General features: G+C 39.4%; 1 protein-coding gene across 3 annotated transcripts in view; it reads right to left on the bottom strand.

Moving 5' to 3' along the window:
- STX17 (syntaxin 17) overlaps window positions 1-24,736 on the bottom strand; it is a 36,425-nt gene extending 11,689 nt beyond the window's left edge. For 2 of the 3 annotated variants that reach the window (XM_076330136.1, XM_076330138.1), the window contains exons 1-3: window positions 24,285-24,373; window positions 17,366-17,547; window positions 9,202-9,267 (exon numbers count right to left, since the gene is read on the bottom strand). In XM_076330136.1, coding sequence (XP_076186251.1) covers window positions 9,202-9,267; window positions 17,366-17,488 — 189 coding nt within the window. In that variant the 5' untranslated portion in view covers window positions 17,489-17,547; window positions 24,285-24,373. Of the gene's footprint in view, window positions 1-9,201; window positions 9,268-17,365; window positions 17,548-24,284; window positions 24,374-24,549 lie in introns of those variants that run through there. The other variant, XM_076330137.1, reaches the window with a different exon arrangement.
- Window positions 24,737-25,098: the final 362 nt, after the last annotated feature.

The following is a 25,098-nucleotide window of genomic DNA, read 5'->3' as shown; positions in this document are numbered from 1 at the left end:
AACCATAAAGAGTGCCATTTCTAAGTTTTAATAAACTATGACAAAAAAAACCCTCGAAAGTCCCAGCTTTCAAGCAATCCCTATGTTCCAGGTCACCTCTCTGCTACATCCATTTTTGTTTCCAGACTGTATTGGTTGACTGCAGCCGGCTTGCCTGTCAAAGATGCCCCCAATTGCTGTAAAAGCCTGCGCCTCCGATAACGGAGTGAATCCTTCCTTTGAACCCATCCTGGGTCTCCCAGACTCAGTTATTTTGTGACCCAGCGCTATTCCCTGGTCTTTTTGTACTGCTCCTGCAGAAGAGTCACCCCGTAAGAAATAGAGCACTCTGCAGAGAAGGGGCTTGTCCTCACTTAAGGTAGCTCAACCTACAGATGATCCCTTCTGAGTAGATGACCCATCTCCTACTCTTCCTAAGTCGGATGACAGTCCTGTAGCTGACAGTGATACTGAGCGAGTCAGCGATTCAGTCACCTCAGCCAGAGCTCAAAGCCGTCCATAGAGGAAGGCATCGGTACTTCCGAGCACTTCTTACTCGGAGGTGCCACTATATCAATATCATAACCGGCTCGCTAAGTCCGTTGTACTTTCAATATTTGCTTGTGCTCATGAGTTCACTCAGTTCTCTATCTATAAAAAAAATAACCAGAGGCAGTAGCTCCCAACACAGCAGTCCCTAAACAGTGCAGTGAGGCGTCACCTGGACATACTGCCGAAGTCTTTTTGGACGTGGCCTACTTACCATAGGGGAAGCTAAGCTATCTGCCCCAGGAGAATAAGAACCAAAGATCAAGGAAGAGATGATACCTATTATCTTCGCTGGCAAACTAATTTATCTGTAGTTATCAGCCAACTGCAAAACAAGGGAGAAATATTTCTGAAGCCATCCCCATCAATATTTTGCTTTTCTTGCTGTCAATTTTATACTTTATCCACTTCTCCAAGTAAAGAAGTCAGTTTGTTTTATTTTGGGTTTCAATTAAAGTATTTAACTAATTCATTCACTATGCAATTACTGAAGTTATTTCGGTGTCTGTGATCAATTTAGGCTTTTGCCAAAATATTTACACAGGTTGCAACACGTTGAAATAATAGCCAAATAAAATAAGTGATTGCTTCTCAAAATTTGCCTTTTTTTATAATAAGTGACTGTGGTGATTATAGCACTTCAGGATACAATCATTCGTAACCCCCAACTACCCCAAAACTATCATTTTCATTTTGTAAAGACAACTTCAGGGACAAAGGAGAAGGATTACTTTTTTTTTTTTCAATATTTATATTCTTTTTTCAGAAGAAGGACAAATATATTTGTTTGATTGGAATATCAAATATAATAAAATACAGAAATATTTCTTTAGTTGCAGGAATTTTGAAAAGATATAAACTATTCACAACTAGCCAGAAGAGTCTGTGTGCAGGCATCTCCTGTGAGATAAATTTCTGTCTACAGCAAAAATAGAGGGGGGTGTTTATTGCTTAGGCTAAAAATGCATGCAACTTTTCTTTTTCTTCAAATTCAAAGAAGAAATTTATAGTTTAAGTTATACCACTCATTGTTTTAGGACAGTTTTTATCTAATTATAAAAAAAAAGGCTGTAATAAAAATAATATTCATTGCATTACATTATAAGATAATATAATAAATTATACTAGTTGTTGCACTATTTACCAATTGTTTTGAATATTCGTCTCACAGCAGAACAAGAGAATGGATTAACACCAGTGAGCGGTTAGAAAAAGAAAGGTTTTCTTCAGTAATACAAACCAGGTACACGTAATGCCTTAGAATGGCAATATTGCTTACCTGGAAAAGCAGGAACTAGATGGAATTTATTTTAATTATATACACTAGTAGAGTTAATTTTTTTTTAACAAGTATGAAAAAAATAGTAGAACTATAATTAGGGAAGAAGGAAATTAATTCAACAACAAATTGATGTAACACCGCATGAGCCATATTAGGCAATCAAAGAAAGAACTATTGATTCGCAAAAATAATTTGTCAAATTACTAAGAGTATATTCTATTGTATGCTTAAATTAAGAGTACTACTAGCCAACTTAGGCTGCATTATTTAAGGCTACCCCCAGGTAAAAACACTGATTAACACTAAAAAAGGGGAGATACAAAAAGTGACTTTGTAAGATACTGAGTTGAATTAGAAACATGATACCCAATAATTTTCCTCATACATTTCTCATCTTAATCTACCTTGCTCTTCCTGTTATCTTCCTCCCATGGTCTGCCCGTAAGTACTGAAAAAGGGAGAATGTCATCACTGTCATAAGCCACCATGTGCCAAAATTCTCCATTTATAAAATCTTGGAATTTCATTTAAAAGACAAAACGGGACTAGCTAGACACATTTAATTATCTATTTTGTGAAAATTATATGCAAGGGACCGAGTGAAGTTGATCCTGCTGTTTTGTTTCAAGAAACAAAATTAGTATTATCCTGTCTTTGGCCATAATGGAGACAAAAAACGATACACCAAACAAAAACATGTTGTGAAACAGTCACAACAGTGAGTTTGGGATGAGCTAATAATGCTTCCAAAGCAGTTTCTTTAAAAAAAAAGGAAAATTTCCCAGATGAAATTGAGTAAAACGTAGTTCTGCTAGGGATTTGCACCACTGCAGCTGCAGCTGGGGCAAATTACCAGTATAGCCAATGCACAGGTGTAATGAAGACGGTTACTGTGCAGTGACCAACACAACCACCAACTTGCTGCTGGAGTTTTAAAAAATCCTGAACAGAAGCTTTAAGAGATACGAACTATCCACCCCAAGGAATGGCTGAATCAGATCCTCACTTTCACTGTTCATCACTACATTGCTGATCAAAGAGAAATATTTGTGAGAAAGAAGATGGAGGAGGAATCAGACGATGATATTTGCCTACTTGGTGAAATTTAATTTTAGTACCTCTTCCTTTGTGGTTTTGGAGAGAGGACTCTTGTTCCATTTATTGTCGATTAAGCAGAAGCTAAAGGGATTCAGCCTAGCAAGAAAGCTAAGCCCCGCTGCGAGGAGACACGTCTTAGGAGCTCACCAGGGTGTAACATGATAAATGTTATGGATATGCAAATGATTGTGATTTCTTTTCATAATCATTTTAATGGGACAGAGTTTAATTTCTGGGTTGAGCATAAAAGTATATCACCCTCTTCCCAACTGTTTCCACTTTTAAAACCAAGCTTACTTAGTGAGGAAGGTAATACAAAATCCTGTTTTCATTTATGGGAACTCCTGAGTTTTGAACTCACCAAATTCAGCCCAAAAGACACAGAATTTTTCTTTATAATATTTGCAACTTTGGTCTGTTAACTTCCAAAACCAAGTAACAGTCTTTGTTTCAAATGGCTTTCTCGCAAAAACTGTAGGAAAATAAAGCTGGCGAAAACCTCGGGAAGTCATCCCCTTAAAGCATGAACCGTTGTCCCTATTTCTCTCTGACAGTTGTTTATCTGACCTGGTCTTAAAAGGACTTCTTTATGAAGAGCTACAACCTCCTTGATATTATATTACAAGAATTCATTATCCTAATTGCCACAGCATTTTTCCTCGTGTCTAACAGAAATCTCTCTTGCCTCAGTTTAAACCAGGTATTTCTAATCCTCTCTGTTCAAAACAGAGAAAGACAAGCCCTGCCCTCTTTGCAACCATCTTTTCCACGTTTGCAAACAGACAACACACCACTGTCAGGCATTCTTTGGGCAAAATAACTAAATTTGTCAGTCTTTCCAAATAAGTCTCGTTTTCCCTATTTCTGACCATTTTCATTGCTCTCCCTGAATACTCCCTAATCAGTCCACAGCTTCCTTAAAAGTGCGGTGCCCAAACTGGACTAACTATTCTACCTGGGATCCTACTAATGCTGACCAAAGACATTGTATGAGAGATTGCACTGACCACTCCCTGTTTATATATCCCACTATGTTTTTCAGCTTTTTGGTATCACTACCACACCATTGGCTCACTTTTACTCTGTGTCCTGCAAGTCCTCTTCTGCAGAAGTACTGCCCCAACAGCTTCCCATGCTGGATCTATACAGCCAACGATGGTCCTTGTCCCCATCCAAAAACATACTGGTTTTTCAGGTCTTTTCTCAACATCGTTATGAATTCTAATCCTGTCCTCTCCACCAGAATCCCTGAGTCTCTCTCAGCTTTATGCTGTTTGCATATTTTTGCTATATAATGAAACGAATGTTACATAGCTATTACATAGTGCTTTCATCCCTAGGTGTCAAAGGACTTTGTTGGAGTGAGGTTCACTGTTCTTCCTGAATAGATGCAGAACTGAGGGAGGGACACAAAGTCTGAGCCTAGTTTTTCTAGAGTGTCCACAAATTTGGAGGTAGGTCTGGGAGATCCACCAGGATGGTGGATTCACTATATGATGTGAATAAATACAATGGATTTTTTTTCAGAAAAGTAAATGAGAAGTGCCATGGTTTTCACAAGTACCGTGAAAAATCTATTGACTCTATCAACACATCCAAAATGGAAAGAAACAGAGAAGTCATACATAATGAAGTTGCACTGCTTTTCCATTCTTTTCAAAATCTTTACAAACACATTCAATAAAAAATAAAGAATAAATTTCTATCAGAAAGTAAAATACAAGAAGAGACAAATGAGCCAAAGGAGAGCTTCATTTAAACTTTTTTTTTTTTTTAAATCACTGTTGCTGAAAATGACTGTACACATCTGCCCATTAAGCTTGCCTTATTACTCAGCACAGTTTTAAATAAGTAAGAGAAGGAACTATTATAAGTATTCAGTTTTTAGAATTATCTTTAAAAACACGAAGTATCTTCCCATATGCTGCTCCTCCTAAGTGGCTTATGAACAGGAGTTCCTCTACAGATGTCTTGGACTTGTGAGAAAAGTGACAGACTCCCTAAGGGATTCAGAAGTCTTAACAGTAATTTTCAGAAAACCAATAAACCTTATTTATACAAAAGAGTAAAAAGTCTTCATTTTTTTCAGTATTTGTTTTTCAAAGCAGTAATTTTTCTTCACTAATGGTGACAGCTGAATTTTCAAACCTGATGAAAAATGGATGCTGTGTTTCCATAGACTTACTGTAGGCCACCTTAATATATCATCATCACTTCCATAGACTTACTGTAGGCCACCTTAATATATCATCATCACTTCACACTCAAATACGTAACACTTGTGAACATCAACACCAATGTTACACCTGCCTCATGTGCAACCAATTTCATTACAATTGAGAAAAAGTAACGCATGACAACAAAGAAGGAAATAATGGAATTCCTATTCAACAGCAGGCAAACGCACGCAGCGACCCGCAGTACCATGCCACGGCAGAGAGCTTGGGCTACACTGCCACAGCATGCTGCTGATTAAGGACACATAACACCACAAGGAAAAGAGGTAGTAACAAAGAGCGTAAGGACACCTCAGTGTTTCAGTGCTGACCCAGCGTGAGGCCCCCAGGCACCAGGATAAACACCAGGTCCGCATGGCTCCACCTTGTACAAGTGTCGAAGGGCTGAGATGGGACCAAAACCCTTGAAAAGGCAGCAGTGACTTGAGCTGTAGGATTATTTCCATGTAACATGTGACGTCTCTACCAGCTATGGAAATATCTGAAGTTCTACCTAAGGCCCCCAGCAACAGCTACCTGAAAATCGCAGTGTCAGTACCTGCTTCAGCCACACATCCTTGGCAGGGCTGATGTTCCCAGAGCGCTCAGAAACTCCAGCACTTCACTTACTCTATCCCCATCAGCCTACACTGCTCCTAACGCTACCAGCTAACTGAATCATGGTGGTCATGCCATTATTCCACTCAATCTCTGCCACCATCATTCTCTTTTTCTTCTTCTTAGTTGTATTATCATTAAATGTAATGTCATATACACTTTCCAATGGTTTACGCTTTACACTCTTTATGCTGAAATAGTACATGGATGACACAGGATCTGTCATGTCCAACAAACCAGTCCCTTTTTCTCTTTATCTCCTGTCTTCCATGCATTAATCACTGTCAACTCTCCCTCCATTCTGCATGTTGTTGTTTTAAATTAAGAAGTAAATAGCACCTCCAAACAAACCCACCACCTTAAAGCCTCTCAAAAATAAATATGATTTTTAAGGAAGTATTGCAGTAGCTTAGCCGTGCAAATGTAATCTTACCTTCCCTTAGCTTCTCTGGACTTTGTTCAAAGTAATGTAATAAAGGATATACGTTACAAATTTCTTGGCACAGGCCAAAGAAAATCTGAGTTTTAGGATATATTTACCCTACAGATGGCCACAGGCTGCAATAGTGAGCTGATTTTACACAGCCCTGCACTGACACCATAAACAATCTCCTGCAGCAATAAAGACACTCATCTACCCTTCTTCTCATGCTCTCCCAGTATATTGCGTAGTATTCCAGAAAGATACTTAATTTAAAGACTGCATAATTTTAAAGATGGTGTAGAAGACATGAGCCATACAACTAAGCTTTGAAGATTTATGCAAAAGAGAGCTGACTGAAAACCATCTTTTACTTGTAAACCATTTTCAGTTGAAATGGAAATCATAAAAGTGAAAAAGAAAAAAAAAAAATAGATTAACATTTTTCAAATAGCTTTCCACGTTAGAGCAACACAGTGGAAAGACTACATCTGCCTAGGTATGTTTTGCAGAACAGAGTCTCCTTTTGTGGGCTGAATATAGACTAAAGCCAGATCATTCATCCACAGTATTTTTCCTTTTTTTGTTCAATGCCTTATATCCTCTCTAGTAACTGCAGCATTTTTCTACCTCTCACTATGAACATGATTAAAGCAGTCCTTAGGTGTTACAACTGTTAGAATACTGCCATTTCACTGAAATTAACTTAAATCTTGCAATAATTAACTAACTGTATGGTATAGTCAGCATACATGGGGCAAAGCCTAGCAAAACTGCGTATTTATTCAGGCCCTAACATTTCAAGAAGTCCACAGACCATCCCTAAAAATGAAAATCTGCAAGAGCACATTTGTGAAAACTAATACACAGTATGTAAGAGCTATTTTCTCAGTATTTTTGAAAGGGTGTCATCATGCCCTATACAAAGATTTCCCGGTTTCTTCACTTCCCTTTTTAGAAGTTTTTAATGTGGCATCCAGTCACCAGAAAGAAGAGGTATACATTTATGCTCCTCTATACTTCTATTATAATTTTGACCATCATCAAAAGTACAACAGAAGTAATTATTCTGGGTAAACTGAAAATTCAGAAAAATGGCTAATTATGTGCACATGGATTAAATGTAGAGTGGCTGTGCATATATTTGTCTAAAACCTGTGGTGAATGCCTTGGGTCAATATTGACTTAGGGATTCCTAATGTATTTTTACAACATCTAATTTTGAGAGCAAAGTGTGTGCTGCAGAGAACATTTGGTATCACAATAATTAATCTGATTTCTTCGCAAACAAACAGATCACAAGTCCATTGGTAAACATTTAAACAGCTTACAGCAAACACATTCTACATGTCATATAATTTATTATCAAGTACTCCAGACTCCTAACTATTTAATTAAAACAAAGAGCTAGTCTACTCTTCTTGCATGGACCCAGACACTTATTCTGCTCTCTGGGTATCAGAATGTGAACGACTTCAACGCATAACTTGCATCCAGATCTAAAAGCAGTAAGCATTAAATAAAACATAAGAAAATTTATTTTGGCTGAAAGTGAAAATGGCAGGCTTTAGGTTCAAGACAAATATAAATGTTTCTAAAGACAAATATGAGGTTTTATTACTAAAGCACTTAATGTATTTGAAAACATCATCTTCAACATGATTACTTTTTCTCTAATTATCGATAGATTTTGTCTTGCTAAACAAATGACACTGATAATAAAGAGTTCCAAGAGAAGCCTTTCCTCCCCTCAGATGTGAAAACAGATTAGAGCACAGACCTAAGCAAACACATGCTTACTACACCACACCTGTTAGAATGCCATTGTTTTAAAAGGACTTCCACATTTGGAAGACTCTTTTGATATTAAGAATAAACTTATTTTATATTCAAATTTCAAAAATGCTGTGTGAAAAATCAAAATAAACATTCAAACCTCCAAACAACAGAAACATCAAGTGGATCTCATATATAACTTCTTATAATCTACACTAAAAAAGCTCATTAACACCTTCCATTCCTCAAAAAAGATACGTAACTCCAGCTCTGCCTACTGTCTAATACTGTTGTTCAATCAGGATTAAGTTCTTCTTTCTGAGTTTTTTTCATTTTCAGCCTGGCCTAATTTCCCACAGAAGTCAGTAAGGCACTGCAACAAACACGGGAATTTACAGTATTAGAATTATAAAATACAGTGGTTTAGGACTGTGCTACCTCTGCTGGCAAAGCCTGCTTGTCTAGATGCAGCGTAGGTAACAAAAAGTTTGTTCTAGCAACAAAGTCATGTCCCTCCTCTGAACACCACCTATGAAACCAACACAAGATGCCTCTCCTGCTGGCAAAGATATGTCTGTCCCCAGAATTTTGCCAGTACAGCATGTTATAACCACTAGCTGCTCTATCTGTATCAGCAAACTTTGCAGTGCAGATCTGGTCTTTCTGTTTTTCTGTATTGATAACCTTTTTGGCTGTGTGCTATTTAGCAGTGTGAAGGCTGATGTTTGGAATTAGCTTTTGCATCATTTTCATCAAGACATGCCTTTTTTTTAGAAACAGATGTGAGATTCCCTGTGTGCTGAGTTATGGGTGACTATGCATGAAGTCACTGAGATGACGCCATACTGACAAATGTGTCTGGTATTTCCTCCTTTGAATGATGTTATGCATCTAACAAGAGATTTGCACACCGAAGTAGTAGTCCGGATGTTCTGTGTTTGGCCTGAAACCATGCTCTAAAATTAACAGTATCCCTTATTGCAATTCCTGTCTTCTAATGTAGTAATGTAAGAGGATAGTTTGCGAAAGACCAGAGTCTCCAAATTTTTGTTTGTTCAAGAATCCTGAAACATTTCTGACTGTATTTGCCTCATAGGACACAATTAGGAAAACCCTACCTTTTAAATGAAGTAAAGCAATACCATGTACTTGACGAATCCATCTGTCAAACATACATCTCTGTGAAGATCCATCCCTGAGGTAACCAGTACTATGTATGTAATTTAATTCCATTAATATCATGGTCATATTAATACCCTTACCTGAACTGTTCGTCCTGCGTTAATGTGCTCTTCGTGCAATCTGTCCCAGAGCCTGCATCTTTGATACTAAAATAAAGGAAAAATACGCCATATAATTGCTATTTTTACCAACTAGCTATGCAGAAAAAAGGAACCTTCGGTAAATAATCACTTTACTTTTCCAAAATTGACAGTAAAGAAGCTGAGTGATATGCATTTCCACTGCAAAATTAGAGAGGTAAATAGCAATGTATTTTCTGAATAGTTTTGTACAACATATTTTTCTGAACTGCAGATAACCAGGGTTTCAGCATCACTTTTTAACAGCAAAGAGATACTGTAGCATCCTGATACTGCTGTGGTATAAATCACTTGGTGGTCAGTAAGACGAAGGGCAGAAGTAGGAGGGGATAAGCAGTACTGGTCATACAGGACAACAGGTATCTGATATTATTTACAAAGAGAATTGCATTCATTACACAGCACTACTGTCTACATTTACACTTACCATTTCTATATAGTTACAAACACAGTTACGAGAACCATCAGGGCAGATTTGGCACCTGCAGGAGGGCTCCACTAACTTCAATGGGAAACTATCCATACAGCACTTTCCACGGGACAGAGACCAGAGTAATTATTCCATTAGCAGAGAGCAAGTTTTGCAAAAGAACTACCTATCATCACACAGAAACCTCACCATCATTAAAATTAATCAATCCTGCTATTGCCAGCTGACATAAACAATATAGAGACATTATCATGAAAAATAGTAAAACAATAGAAGTAGAAGCTGTGATTCCTGGAATGTGTGCTAAAACCATCAAAGACTGCATTTACAATACTAGACAATATTAGAACATTCTTTTTAATTGTCTAAATAACGAGACAAAATATTTACTGTGATTTGTGAGGTATTTTTATGTAAAGTTTAATTCCTCAATTTCTAAATATGCTTTGTTACCAATAAAAAACTTTATCTACAGCCTACATCTTTCCTTAATTCTTTTCTAATTTTAGAGGCCACAGTAAAAGACCACAGCTTACTCAGCTTCCTAAAATACAATGAGAAATCTGAAGTTACTTCTTATTTTCAGAGAAAAAAGCTCTTGCATGTTAGGATTTTGTAGTGCTATGGAGGAGAAAAGGCTTAGTGTTCAATTAAGTCAAATTTAAGTGATTTTTCTAGGAAACTAGCAACTTCTGCATAAATTATTATGCCATTAAAATCACTGCCATTGTTCTTTAAAATAAAATGGACAAAAAAATCTGTATCAACAGTAGGTCTTCCAATTCAATCATCCCTGAAAGAGTACTGAAACAGGAATTTCTGAGGGTGGAACAGAAGGGGCTTGGGGAAAAATTACCTTTTCAATTTGAGCTGACTGTAATATATTGTCCACATACTGAATAATAAAAAAACCTGTTTTCCAGTTAAGAACAACAAGAAGAATTCCTCAGGAAACCTTTATTGCTCTTTATAATTTCTACTAGAAAGACTCAGCACATTTATCTGCTTTATATATCTAGTAATTATGTTACTTTGCTTTGAAATTCCTAGTATGCTAGTGATGACCTCAAAGAATGCAATGACTTAATACACCCAGTGCAATGACATTCATACGGTCAGAGAATTCTTCCTTGTTGACTTCTCTTTGTCATCCAACACAAAGTAGGCCATACTCCTGGGCAATGTTCACTCTGGGGGACTCAAGGATAGCAAACCTTGAGGAGAGATGGTATTGCCATTATTCATCATTAACAAATACATGTAAAACTAAGGGAGGTCCATGAAGTAAAAATACCTATGGAATCCTAACCTGTTAGAGTGGGTCCAGAGGATGGTCACGAAAATGGTCAGAGAGATGGAACACCTCTCCTGTGAGGAAAGGCTGAGAGAGTTGGGGTTGTTCAGCCTGGAGAAGAGAAGGCTCCGGGGAGACCTCATTGCAGCCTTTCAATATATAAAGGGGGCTTAGAAGGAAGACGGAGAGAGACTTTTTACCAAGGCCTGTAGTGACAGGATAAGGGGCAATGGTTTTAAAATGAAAGAGGGTAAGTTTAGATTGGACATAAGAAAGAAATTTTCTGTGATGAGGCTGGTGAGACAGTGGAACAGGTTGCCCAGAGAAGTTGTGGACACCCCATCACTGGAAGTGTTCAAGGTCAGGTTGGCTGGGGCTTTGAGCAACCTGATCTAGTGGAAGATGTCCCTGCCCATGGCAGGGGGATTGGACTAGACGGTCTGTAAAGGTCCCTTCCAAACCAAACCACTCTATGTTTCCATGAGCCTATGATATTTAAACGTAATTGTGCTATAGCCAAATAGTTTGTATTCCACATCAGAAATACAAAACATAATGTTACTCTTAGACAATCTCTTTTCCTCTTTGTCCCATTCTCTTTTGAGAACTCTCTTTAGAAAGAAACCTTCATGCTTATGCTTTGGATCCCTTCCATTTCTCCTTGAAAGTATCCAAGTGGACATGGAGAGAACTCAAAGCTTTTGATAATATCCTCTGCATTAATTTTTGTAGCAGGTAGTGCTCACCAACATTTCTAAAAGCTCTATAGTAAATGTCTTATACGAATGTATACATTCTGATGAAGACTGCAGTAAGACTCAGATATCTTAATTTCTCATTTTGTGTAACCTTTATGTATCTTCCCACCACAACAATGGTCCCCAGCCAAAGGTAAAAAGTGTTTCACAAACATCCTTTTACTTTGGCACAGTCATGGGAAATGAAATTAAAACAGAGCAACAGAGGAAAGGATGCCATGTCTTACAGCACTTTTTTTTTCAAGGATTGTTGCGTATCACCAACAAAGTTTAGGGCAGCATGCCAAAATCTCCACCTTCCTGTAGTACCATGACAATTGCTTTCATCTAACAGAGGCTAACACAAAGTTGTAACTCTTTTGGATAAGCATGCATTTTATTCCCTCTTTTGGAGTGAAAGACCATCCAATCCACAGAATGTGCTTTAGAAAACAAGAACTCTTTGGGGAAAACATTAAAAGAAAAAAACCCAAGTCTAGAGTACTGATTTCTTAAGGATATAAGTTTTAAGACTTTAGAAACTGTCATATGGGAAGTTGGACTCCCAAATACTTAGGAAGCAATGCTATGACGATGGATTTATGGTAGCCACTTCCTCTGAAAAGGTGTACTCAAGGTCAAATTTCATTATATATTGATTTTATAGTTTCTTCAAACAGTGATTTAGTAGGTTAATTGTTTGGACTATCTCTGGAACCTAAGGTTTAAATCAATATTCATGAAATGAGGTTAGAGATATTGGCTTCATCATAAGTAAATAATGTTGCTGCTCTAAGCAATTTGACATAATTAGTGATTTTTGCTTAAAAGTAGCCTGTAAAATAAACAGGACCAGATTCTACAAAATTATCCTTTTACCTCTAGGGATGTTTGGTTTACGTGGCTGAAAGTTAATTTTACAAAAAGTGTTTTAGAGAAAACCATTTAAGCTGCTGATGCTGACAGCTCACAAAAGTACTGTAACACATTTGTTATGGCTAAAATGCATGTAAAAGATATAAAAATGTAAATTATTATGGAAGTATTTCAACCAAACTATTGCTAGCGTTCTGATAATCTAAAACTATCTAGAGTGACAGATTTCAAATTCAGATTTGCCATATTCTTATTCTCACCTACTCATAAATCTAACAATAGAGTAAACTTTGGAATATTTATAGTTCTTACAGCCAGAAAAGTATTTAAAAAAAAAAAAGAAGAAACTTTCAAATTTTAAGAACATTACACTGAGTGTGGACTTCTTAAAGAATCTGGCATTTAGGGTCTATATTTATACTCAGATGTATTACTTCTCATAAATGTTTGTCTCTTATATTTTTTGTCAATACACCGAAGTTCTGAAGCCTTCAGTACTGCTGAATACCTTCCGGTACAGTTACCAATTGTTTATTTGAAGGTCTTATCCATAGTTACTTGTGTCTAATAATTCTGTTAATTACTAATTCAAATATCAAATCTGCCAGGACTTATACTGTCTAGGGATGCAGAAATTTTTAATTAATAGTACTCTGAAATCAGAGAAACAAATCTGTACTAAACATTGCTACCACTTCTTGCTTTCATAAAAGTCTTGTTCTAGAGGAAATGCAGTTAACGCTTTAAAGAACTATGTTTACAATTATTTAAGGATTTTTCTGATATGCAAATTTTATTATGTTGACTAAACAGATCATTCACATTGATACCAACAACCTGAAAATCTCAAGAAATGTCCAAACCAGATACTTTTAGATTGCATCAGATTTTTACATTCAAAATATAAAATTCAACTCAATAAAGCATCCTGGTATTTCAATGTGATTATTGAGTGCCATAAGAGAAACGCTGCTGTTTGTATTGCCTATAATTAAACTCTGGCTAAGCATGAGTTTCTCTGACAATGCTTTGAACAAAGTGTTAAATCAGAACTAACCTAAAGACTCGTTTTATCCCGAGTGCTAATATTTTCTGCATTTTCTTCTAGACACAGAAAACTATCCTTACAACGATCTCCCGTTCTGTCTGCAAAACAGGAATGCTTGACTCAAATGAGTTGCTGGGCCAATAAAGACTTCAGCTGACCAACACATGGCTGAATTAAGTGGAACGTATTACACCCCTTCCCTGATGCCATGGTAACACTATCTGGCTAGATACAGCATAATTATACTTTGTCTAAATACATAAAAGATTTTCAGCAGGATCAACCAGTAACTGGCTACCGCTCCTCACTGACCAGGTTCTGCAAAACGCAGCAATTCCCAAGATCATCTCTCACACTGGTCAAATACTACACAGGGTAATAACTGATCATGACTCTGTTTCTCATTGCAACACCCAATGCCTTTTGAAGCTTCTTGATAGGGTTTTTATATATCCAAAATGAACGGGGTTTTACATATACGGATAATACTTAGCAAAGAACCTATTTAGCTGTATAAAGTAATACTCTTCCAAAAAAAATCAAGCAGTGTAACAGTTATGCCCATCCCCTCCATCCTCTCTCCCTAATTACTATCTTACACACATCAAAAGTTTATCGTCACCTTCAAAGCGCAACAAAACCATTTGTGTAACACTAATGTGCCCTGCTAATCACTTCCCATTCTGTACTGGCAGGTCAGCTCCCTCCTCCCATCACCAGACTAAGTTTTTCCAGTGCCCACCCGTTTGCTCTTCTCAGGCAAGGCTGTAGCTTTTATGCCACCCTTTCGCGGGTATTTATTAACTGCATCCCTCAATTTCTGGATGCCTTCCTCAAGGCTCTGAAGAATGGTACACCTCACTGCTCCACACTCATTGATGCTGTTGGTGTTAACTGAAGTGCTGCCCTGAAGATATGATTTTTAACATAAGCCAACTGTGGACCAAAAAGTACCTCTCTGCAACCAAGAAATCCCACTTGGTGCATTATGACAAATGCATGTTGCTTCCATGCACAGTTGTGTGACTTCTGTTTAGAGAAAGAAGGGAATAACCTAGCTACCAAGACTGTCTATATTTGAATGAAACAGCTTGCATGGAAAAGCTATTATTACGATGCTCTCCTCTAGGCACCTCTGAATCCTGTCCTATTCCGCTTCATTCTTCACTAGTTGCCCTTAGCTAGCTCTATGGCCACTGCTAGGTATGAGCCATGCACACTGAGAGACGTACGCACTGATCCCTGGAGGCTGTACACCTCTCCAGGGCAATTTAACAGTCAAGGCTTCTTGCTTCCACATCATCTCACCCAAGAGCAAGCTAATACTGACTCCACTGTACTCTGGCTACAATGCAAAGTAACTCAATTAACTGTTCTTTATGGGAGAAGCTGGAGAACAGCAAGCTGCTCCTGGCGCTACAGTACAGGGCTGCTGCAAACTGGCCGACTCCAAGGCAAAAAAATGCTGAATCAGCTGGCATCTAGATAATGTAATGAATTATACAAATATGCAATAACAAAGAGTAAACAACATGCTGTGACTGAAAAAATAGGTCAACTCATTCAGAAGTTATTGCTTCAAGCAAATATTATACTAATACACTTTTCAGTTTGTGAATATTGCAGTTCATATTCTCATTGTATCCTTATTACACCCTTACCAGGAGAAAGTCAAACGATTATCTCCCATCATTAGTCCCAGCAGCCCCAGGTCTTCCCCTATCCCAGTTTTTCTCTCGTGCCATGGTCAGCCACCATTTCTGCACTTTCACTTCCCATCTGAGGTATTTCTTCACAAGCTCCCCCCACCCAATTTTTATCCTTTATTTACATAAGCCAGGAAGAGTTTCCTCTTGCACACAAGTAAAGGAAAGTAAGAGGATGAGACAGTGGGAACACAGAAAAATCATCTCCCTGTTTTCATTCTCAGGTTCAGAACCAATTAAATTAGCAACTCCAGGAATGAGTTCTGCTAATTTCTAAGCACAGGAGCATGCCTTAGTGTTGGGTAAATCTTTAGCAATCTTCAGCTGGTGAAGTTCAACCAGTATCTACTGAGTACCTGCAAACCACTTTTTTTTCAGAATTGTACATCTTGGCCAAAAAATGGAAGATTTTTAGAGGCACAGCAAAATGTACAGTCCAGACAAAGACCACCCCACAAAAATACCTCAAGTGTTCCAACACGTCACTGGTTCAAAAAGAAATTATCACTAAGCTATCAATCACTTACTATCACTTAAACTAAGCATTTCTTATTAAATGATTGTCACTTGAACAACACATTATTTCCTACTATGTTCTCAGAAACAAAGACATGGATTTATTTTCCTTCCTCCCCCATCCCCAAACTACTTGAGGCAGAAACCTGGCATGGAAAATGTCATCCAAAAGGTTACCCACTTGGTAAAGTTACAGTAAAGTTATGGTAAAAGTTGTGAACAAATGACAGCAGCAAAATGCAAAACAGTTTCAACAATAATTATACGCACCCTTCAGACCATACCTTTCAGGAAATCAAAATCACGTTCACCTATTTTCTTCCAATTTCTTCATTCCTTCCCAAGGTGTTAAAAAATGTAGATGGTTGTCCTACGCCATCCAGATTTACATATACATTTGATTTTATACATTGTGAATAAGCCTAGTCAAATTAATATGATGTATGATTTTTCAGGAACGTGCAAAACTGCGCAAAGCTACAGACACTCACTGTCACCGATTCTTCTGTGGTGGTAAGTATAATCTTTTCTGAACAAATACGTCTGGTATGGTAATTTCAAAACTTCCATCGCAATGTTGATATTATGACTGTAAGTGTGTTTCTGAGTCACTCACTCTCTTCCTTTTTTTATTGGTGTCACCTGTTTTAGTAAATCTCTTCGCACCCTCCTCAACAAACCATCTTCTCTGTTTCCACAGGCTATATCTATACTAATAAACAGAGATCGAGAACGTTTCACGTCTGAAATCTGGTCATCTGTGCTGTTAAATTGTTAGAACTGTCCCTGGCCATGCCAAACAGCTCTCTCGCATAAAGAGTTCCTGAGAACAGCTAAGGAGTTATAAACACAGAACAGAGGCTATTCCTCATCAGCAACGTGGATACAGCCACCCTGTTTTGCAGAATATGAGGATTTAATAATATGGACATAGGCCACTTCATGCCAGACAACTGTCCTGGGCATGTTTATTTTACCAGTACAGGCATTGCCACAGTGTATGCAAGAATTTAACTTGGAAGCACATTCAGTTTCACTGTCAAGTGTGAGCTAATGTCAACAAGAAGCATATAAACATGCTACAATTTTGATACAATTCTTTTTCTATTTACTTAAATAATTAAATCTTTCTATTTCTCTCAACTCAGTTTAAAAATATATAGAGAAAAAGATAGGTATAAACAGTTAGTTACTCAGAATAGTTGGCAGCAAACCACTGTGACTTAAAAATAAAGTAAGAATATTAGGCTGCTTTCCTTACAATAACTTTTTAACACAGAACAGTAATGTTTCTCACTCTGTAGATGGACTAGTTACTACAAATCTAAAGGCCTTTGTACACTCTGAATTACCAGACAATATAGAAATTTCATTTTTAGCCAAATTTGAATTAAAGCATTTCATAATCAGCTTTTCATCGAAATCTCTATATAATCTTCCAGCGTGACTGCTTCTATACTGTAAAAAGAACTACATTAGTAAAAAGTGACCACTAACCTTCTCAATATTTATTTGGTGTTTTCTTAACCTTTCCAAATCTGTTGGAATTGCCACTTTAATGAATTTCTGAATGGCAGGCTCAATTCGACGGAGTTTAACTTTTTCGTCATCTTCAGACATCCTAAAAGCAGCTTTCAGGTAAACACTTGTCCAGTATACCTTCACCAAGGTAGAAACCCCTAAAAACCAAAGAATTACAGACTTATAAAAATGCGGTAATTTAGAATCACTTTTTAAAAGAAAGCAAAATAGGGTAAATCAGTCTTTCCAATAATCACATCTATTCCAAAACCACATTTGAGCAGTATTAACTACTTAAAATCTGGATACTCTATTTGCATTCAAATGTATTATTTCCATTTATTTGCAGGCGTTGGGGATCATTTTTCATAGAAAAAACTTAACACTAAGAAAGAAAACAGCTAAATAATTAAGGCAGATGCAAACATGCTTTGCAGCATAATGATAGATGGAAGCCTTTGAAAAAACCTTCCAATTAGATGCTTTGCTTGATGAGAGTTCAAGTTTTGCCAATTTACACTCTGAATCATCTTAAAAATTGTAAAACATGTCCTGAAAAGACACCAAAATAAAATTATTTTTGGAAGTCCGCTTCCTAGAAAGAATAAGAGCCCCTGAATCAAGATTTGCACTCCAAGTTTCATTTGTCACCTGCTGAAAATGACTAAGGCAACACATAACAAGGGGTTTTAAACAGGTTGCCGAAATATTTGCAGGACTGGTACACAAGCAGCCTGAATTCTGTTCCCTGCATACCCATAAAACATAACTTTGAAGTTTCACTTCTCTAAAAGAAAGATATGTAGAACTGTATATAATAGCATTTATTTACAGAGCATATGAGTAATATAAAGGAATTCCATTATGCTGAATGCACACACGGGGCAAGAAGAAATTATTGTGAGATAATTTTGTAGTTTTAATACTGTATAAACAGAAATTATTTAAATGAGATTTTCTTTCTGTATACTCATTTCTAACAAAAACAAGAAGTTGAAGTTGAATTGCAGACACGTATGAGAAAGTTTTGTCAAAAGCGTCAGTAAAAAGACATGTGCTACCTTGGTTGTATGAAAGTACTACAACAGCAACTGCATGAGAAGGCTTTCCCTGATTCTCCTCCTCCAGGAACCAAACTACTTTAAAATAATTAAACTAGCATAATCCTCCTGGTACAGATTAGGCACAGCAGAATGTAACAGGTTAAAAAATTTTCCTATTTTTCACACAGCCAAACAGTGAAATTAGACATTATTTTTCCCACATCTAACTATGGTGTGAAAGTGCAGAGGGAGAAAGTTGAGGTTTTTCTGAGACCTGTGATCCCTGCAGGCAGAGAGAACTTGAAGGCAGACACCAGTTGATGGCACTGGGTCTTCGACTGAACCACTCGAAGCTCAGTCACAGCCCTCACTTGTAGGCTGCAGGGAGGATATGTACTAATCTCCCGCACCTTCAAAGGAGCCAAGTGGTAAGCATCTTCCATCACGCCAGTCAGAAAGCTGAAAGTGCTTCTGGCAAAGGGAAGCTGGGTTTCTAGAGGAACATAGTCCCAGATTACTCACCTTTTCCAACACCGTTGCAAATAAAAGAATGTTGTGTTTTCCTGAAGAAGAGAATGCTAAGAGAAGACTCTCCTTTATCTATCCCATCCAATAAAGAAACCGAAAACTGTGGAAAACTGAGCATTTACTGAGAGTAGAACAAGTTAGAGGAAGTCAATCTTTAAGGTTTCACTGCAGAGTTACCACTGATACACCTTTTCCTTTTTCAGAACCTCAAAAGAAAATATTTCATCAATTGACTTTGCAGTCATTGCTACTTTGCAGTCATTGCTGTATCATCCCCGCTTCAAATAACAGAGAGATACTATCAAGCAGTCTTACAAATTCCCTTCTAACCCAACGCATTCAATATTACTGGGTCTTTGTCCAAATCTCCAAATAAACATGCAGTGGGTGGTCCCACATTTTTCGGGATGTAAAAAGAACTTTAATCCTTTCATGTTGATTTACTCTTTCCACCATTCTAAAAACAATAGCTTAAATGCAAGACAATAAAAAATACATCGGTTCTTTTATTATACCTCGGTCACTATGGTACCTAACACATTTGAAAGAGCCACTTGTATCTCACAGCTGAACACCATTTTGAGCCTAGACCAGATCTTTTTTTGCAATGAGCAAAAGGTAAAAAGCACCAAACTCAAACTGCAGTACTTCCTCTTCGAATACACATTAATTTCCTGACAGCTTATACAATAATCCATGAGTTTATGGGCTAGAATTAATTAAAAATTGGTTCCTTGAAGATATTTAGTAGCCATGTCATGCTTTTCTTTAATACTGAATCATCTTGAAGAAGTGATGACACAAATTCTTCAAACTTATCACACAATATGAACTCACAGAAACCCACAGCCCATTCTGTCTTTGAACAAATACGGCAGAGGCTAAGCTAAATCCATCATAATTTTGTCCTTAACCTTTAATGACATCTAAAGATTGATAAGAGTCAAAACTGACAGTTTAGATGACTTACGAACTGGACCACTGTGAAAGCAAAGTTAACGTAACCAACAGCCATATGTCTTGAGTAGGTAATCTGAATAAGCAACAGTTTTAAACTCAAAGATTTGGCTGCATGCAAGGCTCTGGACAGTCATCTTCTTCTCTTTAAAAATTCTCAGATGGTAAACTAGCTTTCATGACAGTATCTAAGAGTCTCTTTAAAGCACTGCTGCCTAAAATTCACTCACAGTAAGTGTGAGAAACTAAGAAATACAAAAACTCCTCACATTCTCATCAGGTCTCCTGCTTAATGTTCTCTCAAACAGTATAGTACCTTTTGTAACAAAAATTCCAAGCCATAAATTACCAGTAAGAAAATATGCAACATCTTACTTTTTTTAAGTTCATATAATATGGTAGATGAAATTAATATTACAAGTTTTTGTGATGACCACATGTTCATTCCAGATGCAATTTCAAGGAAATCTAAGGTTTCTTGCATACTTTATTTGGTTTGTGTTTTCCTAGGCATAACTTTAACAATTCATTTCCAAAGCTATAATGCCTGGTTTTTGAGTAATCACAGAATAACAAGGACAGTTTAGGTTGGGAGGGATTTTCATATGCCATCCAGCACAAGCTGAATTAGATGTGGTTGCTCAGGCCCTTGTCCAGTCAAGTTCTAACACCTCCACGGATGGATGCTCCACACACTCACTAGACCCCTCCTTCAGTGTTTGACCATTCTCCAGGTTAAAGACAAACAAAACCAAAGACTTTTGTTGTAGCTAAACCAGCTTGTGTCCATTGCCTCTCATCCCATTGTCAGGCACCTTTAAGAGGAGTCTGACTCTGTATCTTCTCACACACAGCAGCAAGATCTCCCCTTCCTTCACCTTCTCTTCTTAAGGCTGAACAAACCCACCTCTCTCAGTTTCCCCTTGAATATCATGTGCTCCAGCCCCCTAACCGCCTTGCTAGTCTCACAAGTGCCGAACAGAGGATAAGACTCACTCCTTCGACATGCTGTCCCTCAGCCACGATTACTAACATGGGCCTCAATGCGGTTGTCCCTCTTTGCTGCAACAGCATAGACTCATATTCAACATGTGGTCTACCAGGACACCCGGGTCCCATTTCGCAATGCTGCTCTTCATCAAGTCTTCCCCCAGCCTGTACTGGTCATTGGGCTATTCCATCCCAGATGCAGGGCTTCCTCCTTGCCTTTGCTGGAATTTATGAGGTTCCTGTCAGCCCATTTCTCCATCCTGTCAAGATCCCTCCGAGTAGCAGCCCTGTCCAGCCTATCAACCACTCTCCTCAGGCAAGTAAAAAACACTGCTCTCAACTTCAGCTTTTTAATAAGCTGTCCTTGGATCTGAATTGCAGTCAGCACGTACTTGAACCTGCATAAGTTCTGAACTCTTCTCAGAGGGTGCTATTCAGACACCATGAGGTTGTGTGACCCATCACCCTCCCTTTCTGATTGTTTCTGTACAGGATGATCCTTATGGGTCACTTCCCACTTGAGATATTCTATGATTCTATGACTGTCACTTGAACAGGGGCTTGGGCAGTCCTTCCTACAGGCATTTACCAAGTTCCAAGCACAACAAAATCTTGAGTTCTCCGAGACTGGAATACATGGCTCTGATTCTCTAAAATAAATTCAAGTTTGAGCAAAAAAGCCCAAGAGAATATCATATCATTAAATCAGTAATTAAAAAAGTTAGATAAAACCATTTGTAATTAACTGTCCTTTATTATATTCACTGTGCAAGGTATTTTGATAAACAAAGAAATTACAGAATCTTGTCTTTTCAAATGCTGATGCTACAGGCCTGCTGGGGTTATCTTCTAAGTAAAATACTTTCAATTTAACATTCAAAATTCATGCACCAAAATTCAATTATATTTCAGTGACAGAAATAACACTTATCCCGAAGTGATCAAGACCCAGATGCAGAATAATTTTCAGTCAACTGTGTTAATAAAAAAGACATATCCAAAGCATACTGTAGCAGCATTATCAAAGTATTAGACGGTGACAAAAATTATATATATCTCCCTTCTTAATATTTACGTTTTCTGGAGACTGGCCCCAAACTGAAACTGAAATTGTGAAGTAAAATTAGCATAAAAGAATACCATTAACTTGATATCTGCACTTAATATGAAAACCATCTATGATTCTTAGTACCCAAGACAGGGAAGAATTCCTTATCCAGTTTGTTCACCCCACATCCTTGGAATTATTTAAGTGTATCTTCCATAAAGGATTAGTCCACATGCTCCTGTTTGTAAGCAACAGAGCAAAAGAACCCGAGGAGTTCCACTGGTTTGATCTTTGCTTTACCAAATAAATGGGTATGTAAAGCAAACAAAACTTTTCAAAAACAGATCACTTCCTCTTTCAGCTTTTGAAGGTCCAACCAGCATATGCTATGTTATTTCACTGTTTAAATCAAATAATCGTAAGGGGCAAAAGAATCCTAAGGCATCCAATTCCAAACGGTGAAACTGTGAACATAATTCTGACCCTAACACAAAACCTCTGCTTACTTTGTGGCGGTGCATAGAAAGCACATAGTCACATAGTTGCAGTCAATCAAAAGTAAAATTCTTCCTATGTATGGTAACATACTTGTAACTTGTATTATAAATTTCAGTAAATGCTGTTAATACACATCAAATGTAACGCTCATAAACTTCTGTTAAACTGCCTAGTGTCCTCCATTCAAATACGGTATGAAAAATGCAGAATAAACCTGAAGAGTTCTGCTTGCCCAGGGAAACGCAATGCAAAACTCCTATTTGATTTTACTTCACTTACGACACTTTAGACAACCACTGCCACCCACTAGAAAAAGTACTTCCAGTATAGATGCCTTGTTTTTAAGGTTTGTAGGGCCAAAAAGCTTTTTCCTTTTCTCAATGTAAATAAAATAAGTTAGAATACAGATGCTAGAATACAGAGACTTACAACAGCTTTCTCGCTAAGGTGACCTGAACCACTTCTTCTTAGAGCAGTACCGGTCCCAAAATCGCAGTGACAAAGAGCATTCACTATTGCTCACTTGACTGAGGTCTGTAGTTAGTGAGGAACACACTCCTGTGGCAGGCTACAGCCAAATTGCACTTTGGGTCTGAATTACATCTTTCTCCTTTGGCTGTAAAAGCAACCAAAGGAAAATAGCTTTGTTAGGCTGAAATAAGGCATTGTCACCAGCCCCAGTGTGTTCACAAAGTGACATGAAACTACTTAGTGGGATAAAGAGCCGCACGTGTGGGATCTCCCGCAGAACAACCAGAATTAACAGGCTGTGGTTCCTAGTGGATCTGTGTGCTTGTGGATCACCTGGCAAGACAAGCTTGATCCAGACAAGGCAAGGGCGCCTGACTGCATTTTGAGAAATCAGAGCAGATGACAGGCGTTTGGTATTGGTTTTACATGTTTAAGCCAGCTGCAGAAGGGCAGAAAATACCTAATGACTAACACGTCAACATTTTTTGAACAAAGCTGAACCGGTGGAGTGAGTTTGTAGTGGACCAACACCTGCAATACGTGGCCACAGCGCAGTTCCACCTGCAATCAGAGCCCTAATACTGATTTTTCTGTATTACTGAACTATGCCTCTGGTCTCACCCCAGCAACCAAGAGGTTATGGAGGCCTGCGCTTCCTGTATCTCGCCCCTGAAAAGCAAGGGGTGCATGCAGAGAGTAGAAGCATAAGGAAAGAACAAAGAAAGGTTTTATGTCCTATATCAAGGCTTCAAGTGGACTACACTAGTTTCTTTTTCCTGAATTATGTTTTTAAAAGCTTGGGGAATGCGAGACTAAACCATTTGTCGCACTGTGCTTTTACTCTTTTTTTTTTTTTCCCCTGAATCCAAGCTAGTGCGACAAGTTCTGGTTCGGTTCAGCTCCCCTCCGGCAAGTCAACAACCTGTGCCTCCCCGCCATCTGACCTATGCCCCCGCGAAGGACCTCCGGGCCTAGCCGCTCCCGGGGGCACCCACACAGATGGGGCACCCACACGGATGGGGCACCCCCAACCACTCCGCCGCGCTGGCCAGCCTTGGGTACCCGGCCCCAAGGGTACCGGGGGGGACGGGGAAGGGGAGCGGGACGAACCCTCCCGCCGTGCCAGCCAGCCCCCGGGCACCGGGAGAGGGGCGGCCGAGGGGCGCGGGCCTGCCAGCGGCAGCAGGGCCCGGCCTACGGCCGCGGCCCACAAGGCCGAGGTGAGCCGGCGCCGGCCCCGCTGCCCTCCGCGCCGGCTGGCTGCCCGCCGGGGCCCTCGCTGAGGGGCAGGAACCTCTGAGGGTCGAGAGGGGAACCCGGCGCTCCGCTCCCCGCCGCCGGCCGCGCTGCGGGCTCCTACCGGCCGGCCACGTCCGCAGGAACCAAGCCCAGGGCACGCCGGCGGCCCGCGAGGCGCCGGCCCGGCCTTCCTCTCGCCTCGCCGGCGCGGGAATCGAAAGCGAAAGCAGCGGGGCCGCCGTCGGTGGGGGCCCGGCAGCCGCCCCGGCCCCGCTGCCCGCCCAGCCAGCCCGGCGCCGGGGCAGCCGTTGCCCCCTCCTTCCGGGCCCCGCTGCTCCCGCCGTCCCCGGCCGTGCGCAGCCCCCTCCCCCCCCGCGGCCCCTCACCATGTGGCGGCTGTGGCCGAGACGAGGACAGCGGCCAGCGGCGATCCCGGGACACTGTGCAGGAGCCGGCGTACAGGGCTTCCCCTCGGCGGGAAGCGGCCCAGCCCCCGCCCGCCACACACACACCCCCCCTTCGCCGCCCTCGGGGCGATTTTCCTCATGTTTATTTCCCTCCGTAACTTGGTGCGGGGCGGCAGGTCGGGGGGCGGGAAGGGGCCGGGGGGGGGGAGGAGGAGGAGGAGGAGCTGCCCTGACCGGGGGGGGCGAGTACCAGGCATCTGGGATAAGGGCTCATCGGGAGGGAAAACTTAAATTTCCTCTTCTAAAAGAGAGTCAAAGGTTCTCGCCATCATTTTAAGAACTTTTCTTAAATTCCCCAGTACCAACATTTTTACTTGCCTTGACACATAATTTAGGTAATACCAACTTGCCAAGTGGGACCCTGGGGATACAGAGCATGGATTTGTCGGGGACAAATGCTGACCAGGCCGTGCCAGTGAGGCTCCTTTCTCCCCTCACTAACCTTCACTGTTTCTAACAGCATTCAGA

The sequence above is a fragment of the Aptenodytes patagonicus genome, chromosome 2 (assembly GCF_965638725.1).
Source record: "Aptenodytes patagonicus chromosome 2, bAptPat1.pri.cur, whole genome shotgun sequence".
Taxonomy (NCBI): Eukaryota; Metazoa; Chordata; class Aves; order Sphenisciformes; family Spheniscidae; genus Aptenodytes; species Aptenodytes patagonicus.
The sequence above is the reverse complement of the archived record's forward strand: the minus strand, read 5'-3'. Positions and strand labels throughout refer to the sequence as shown.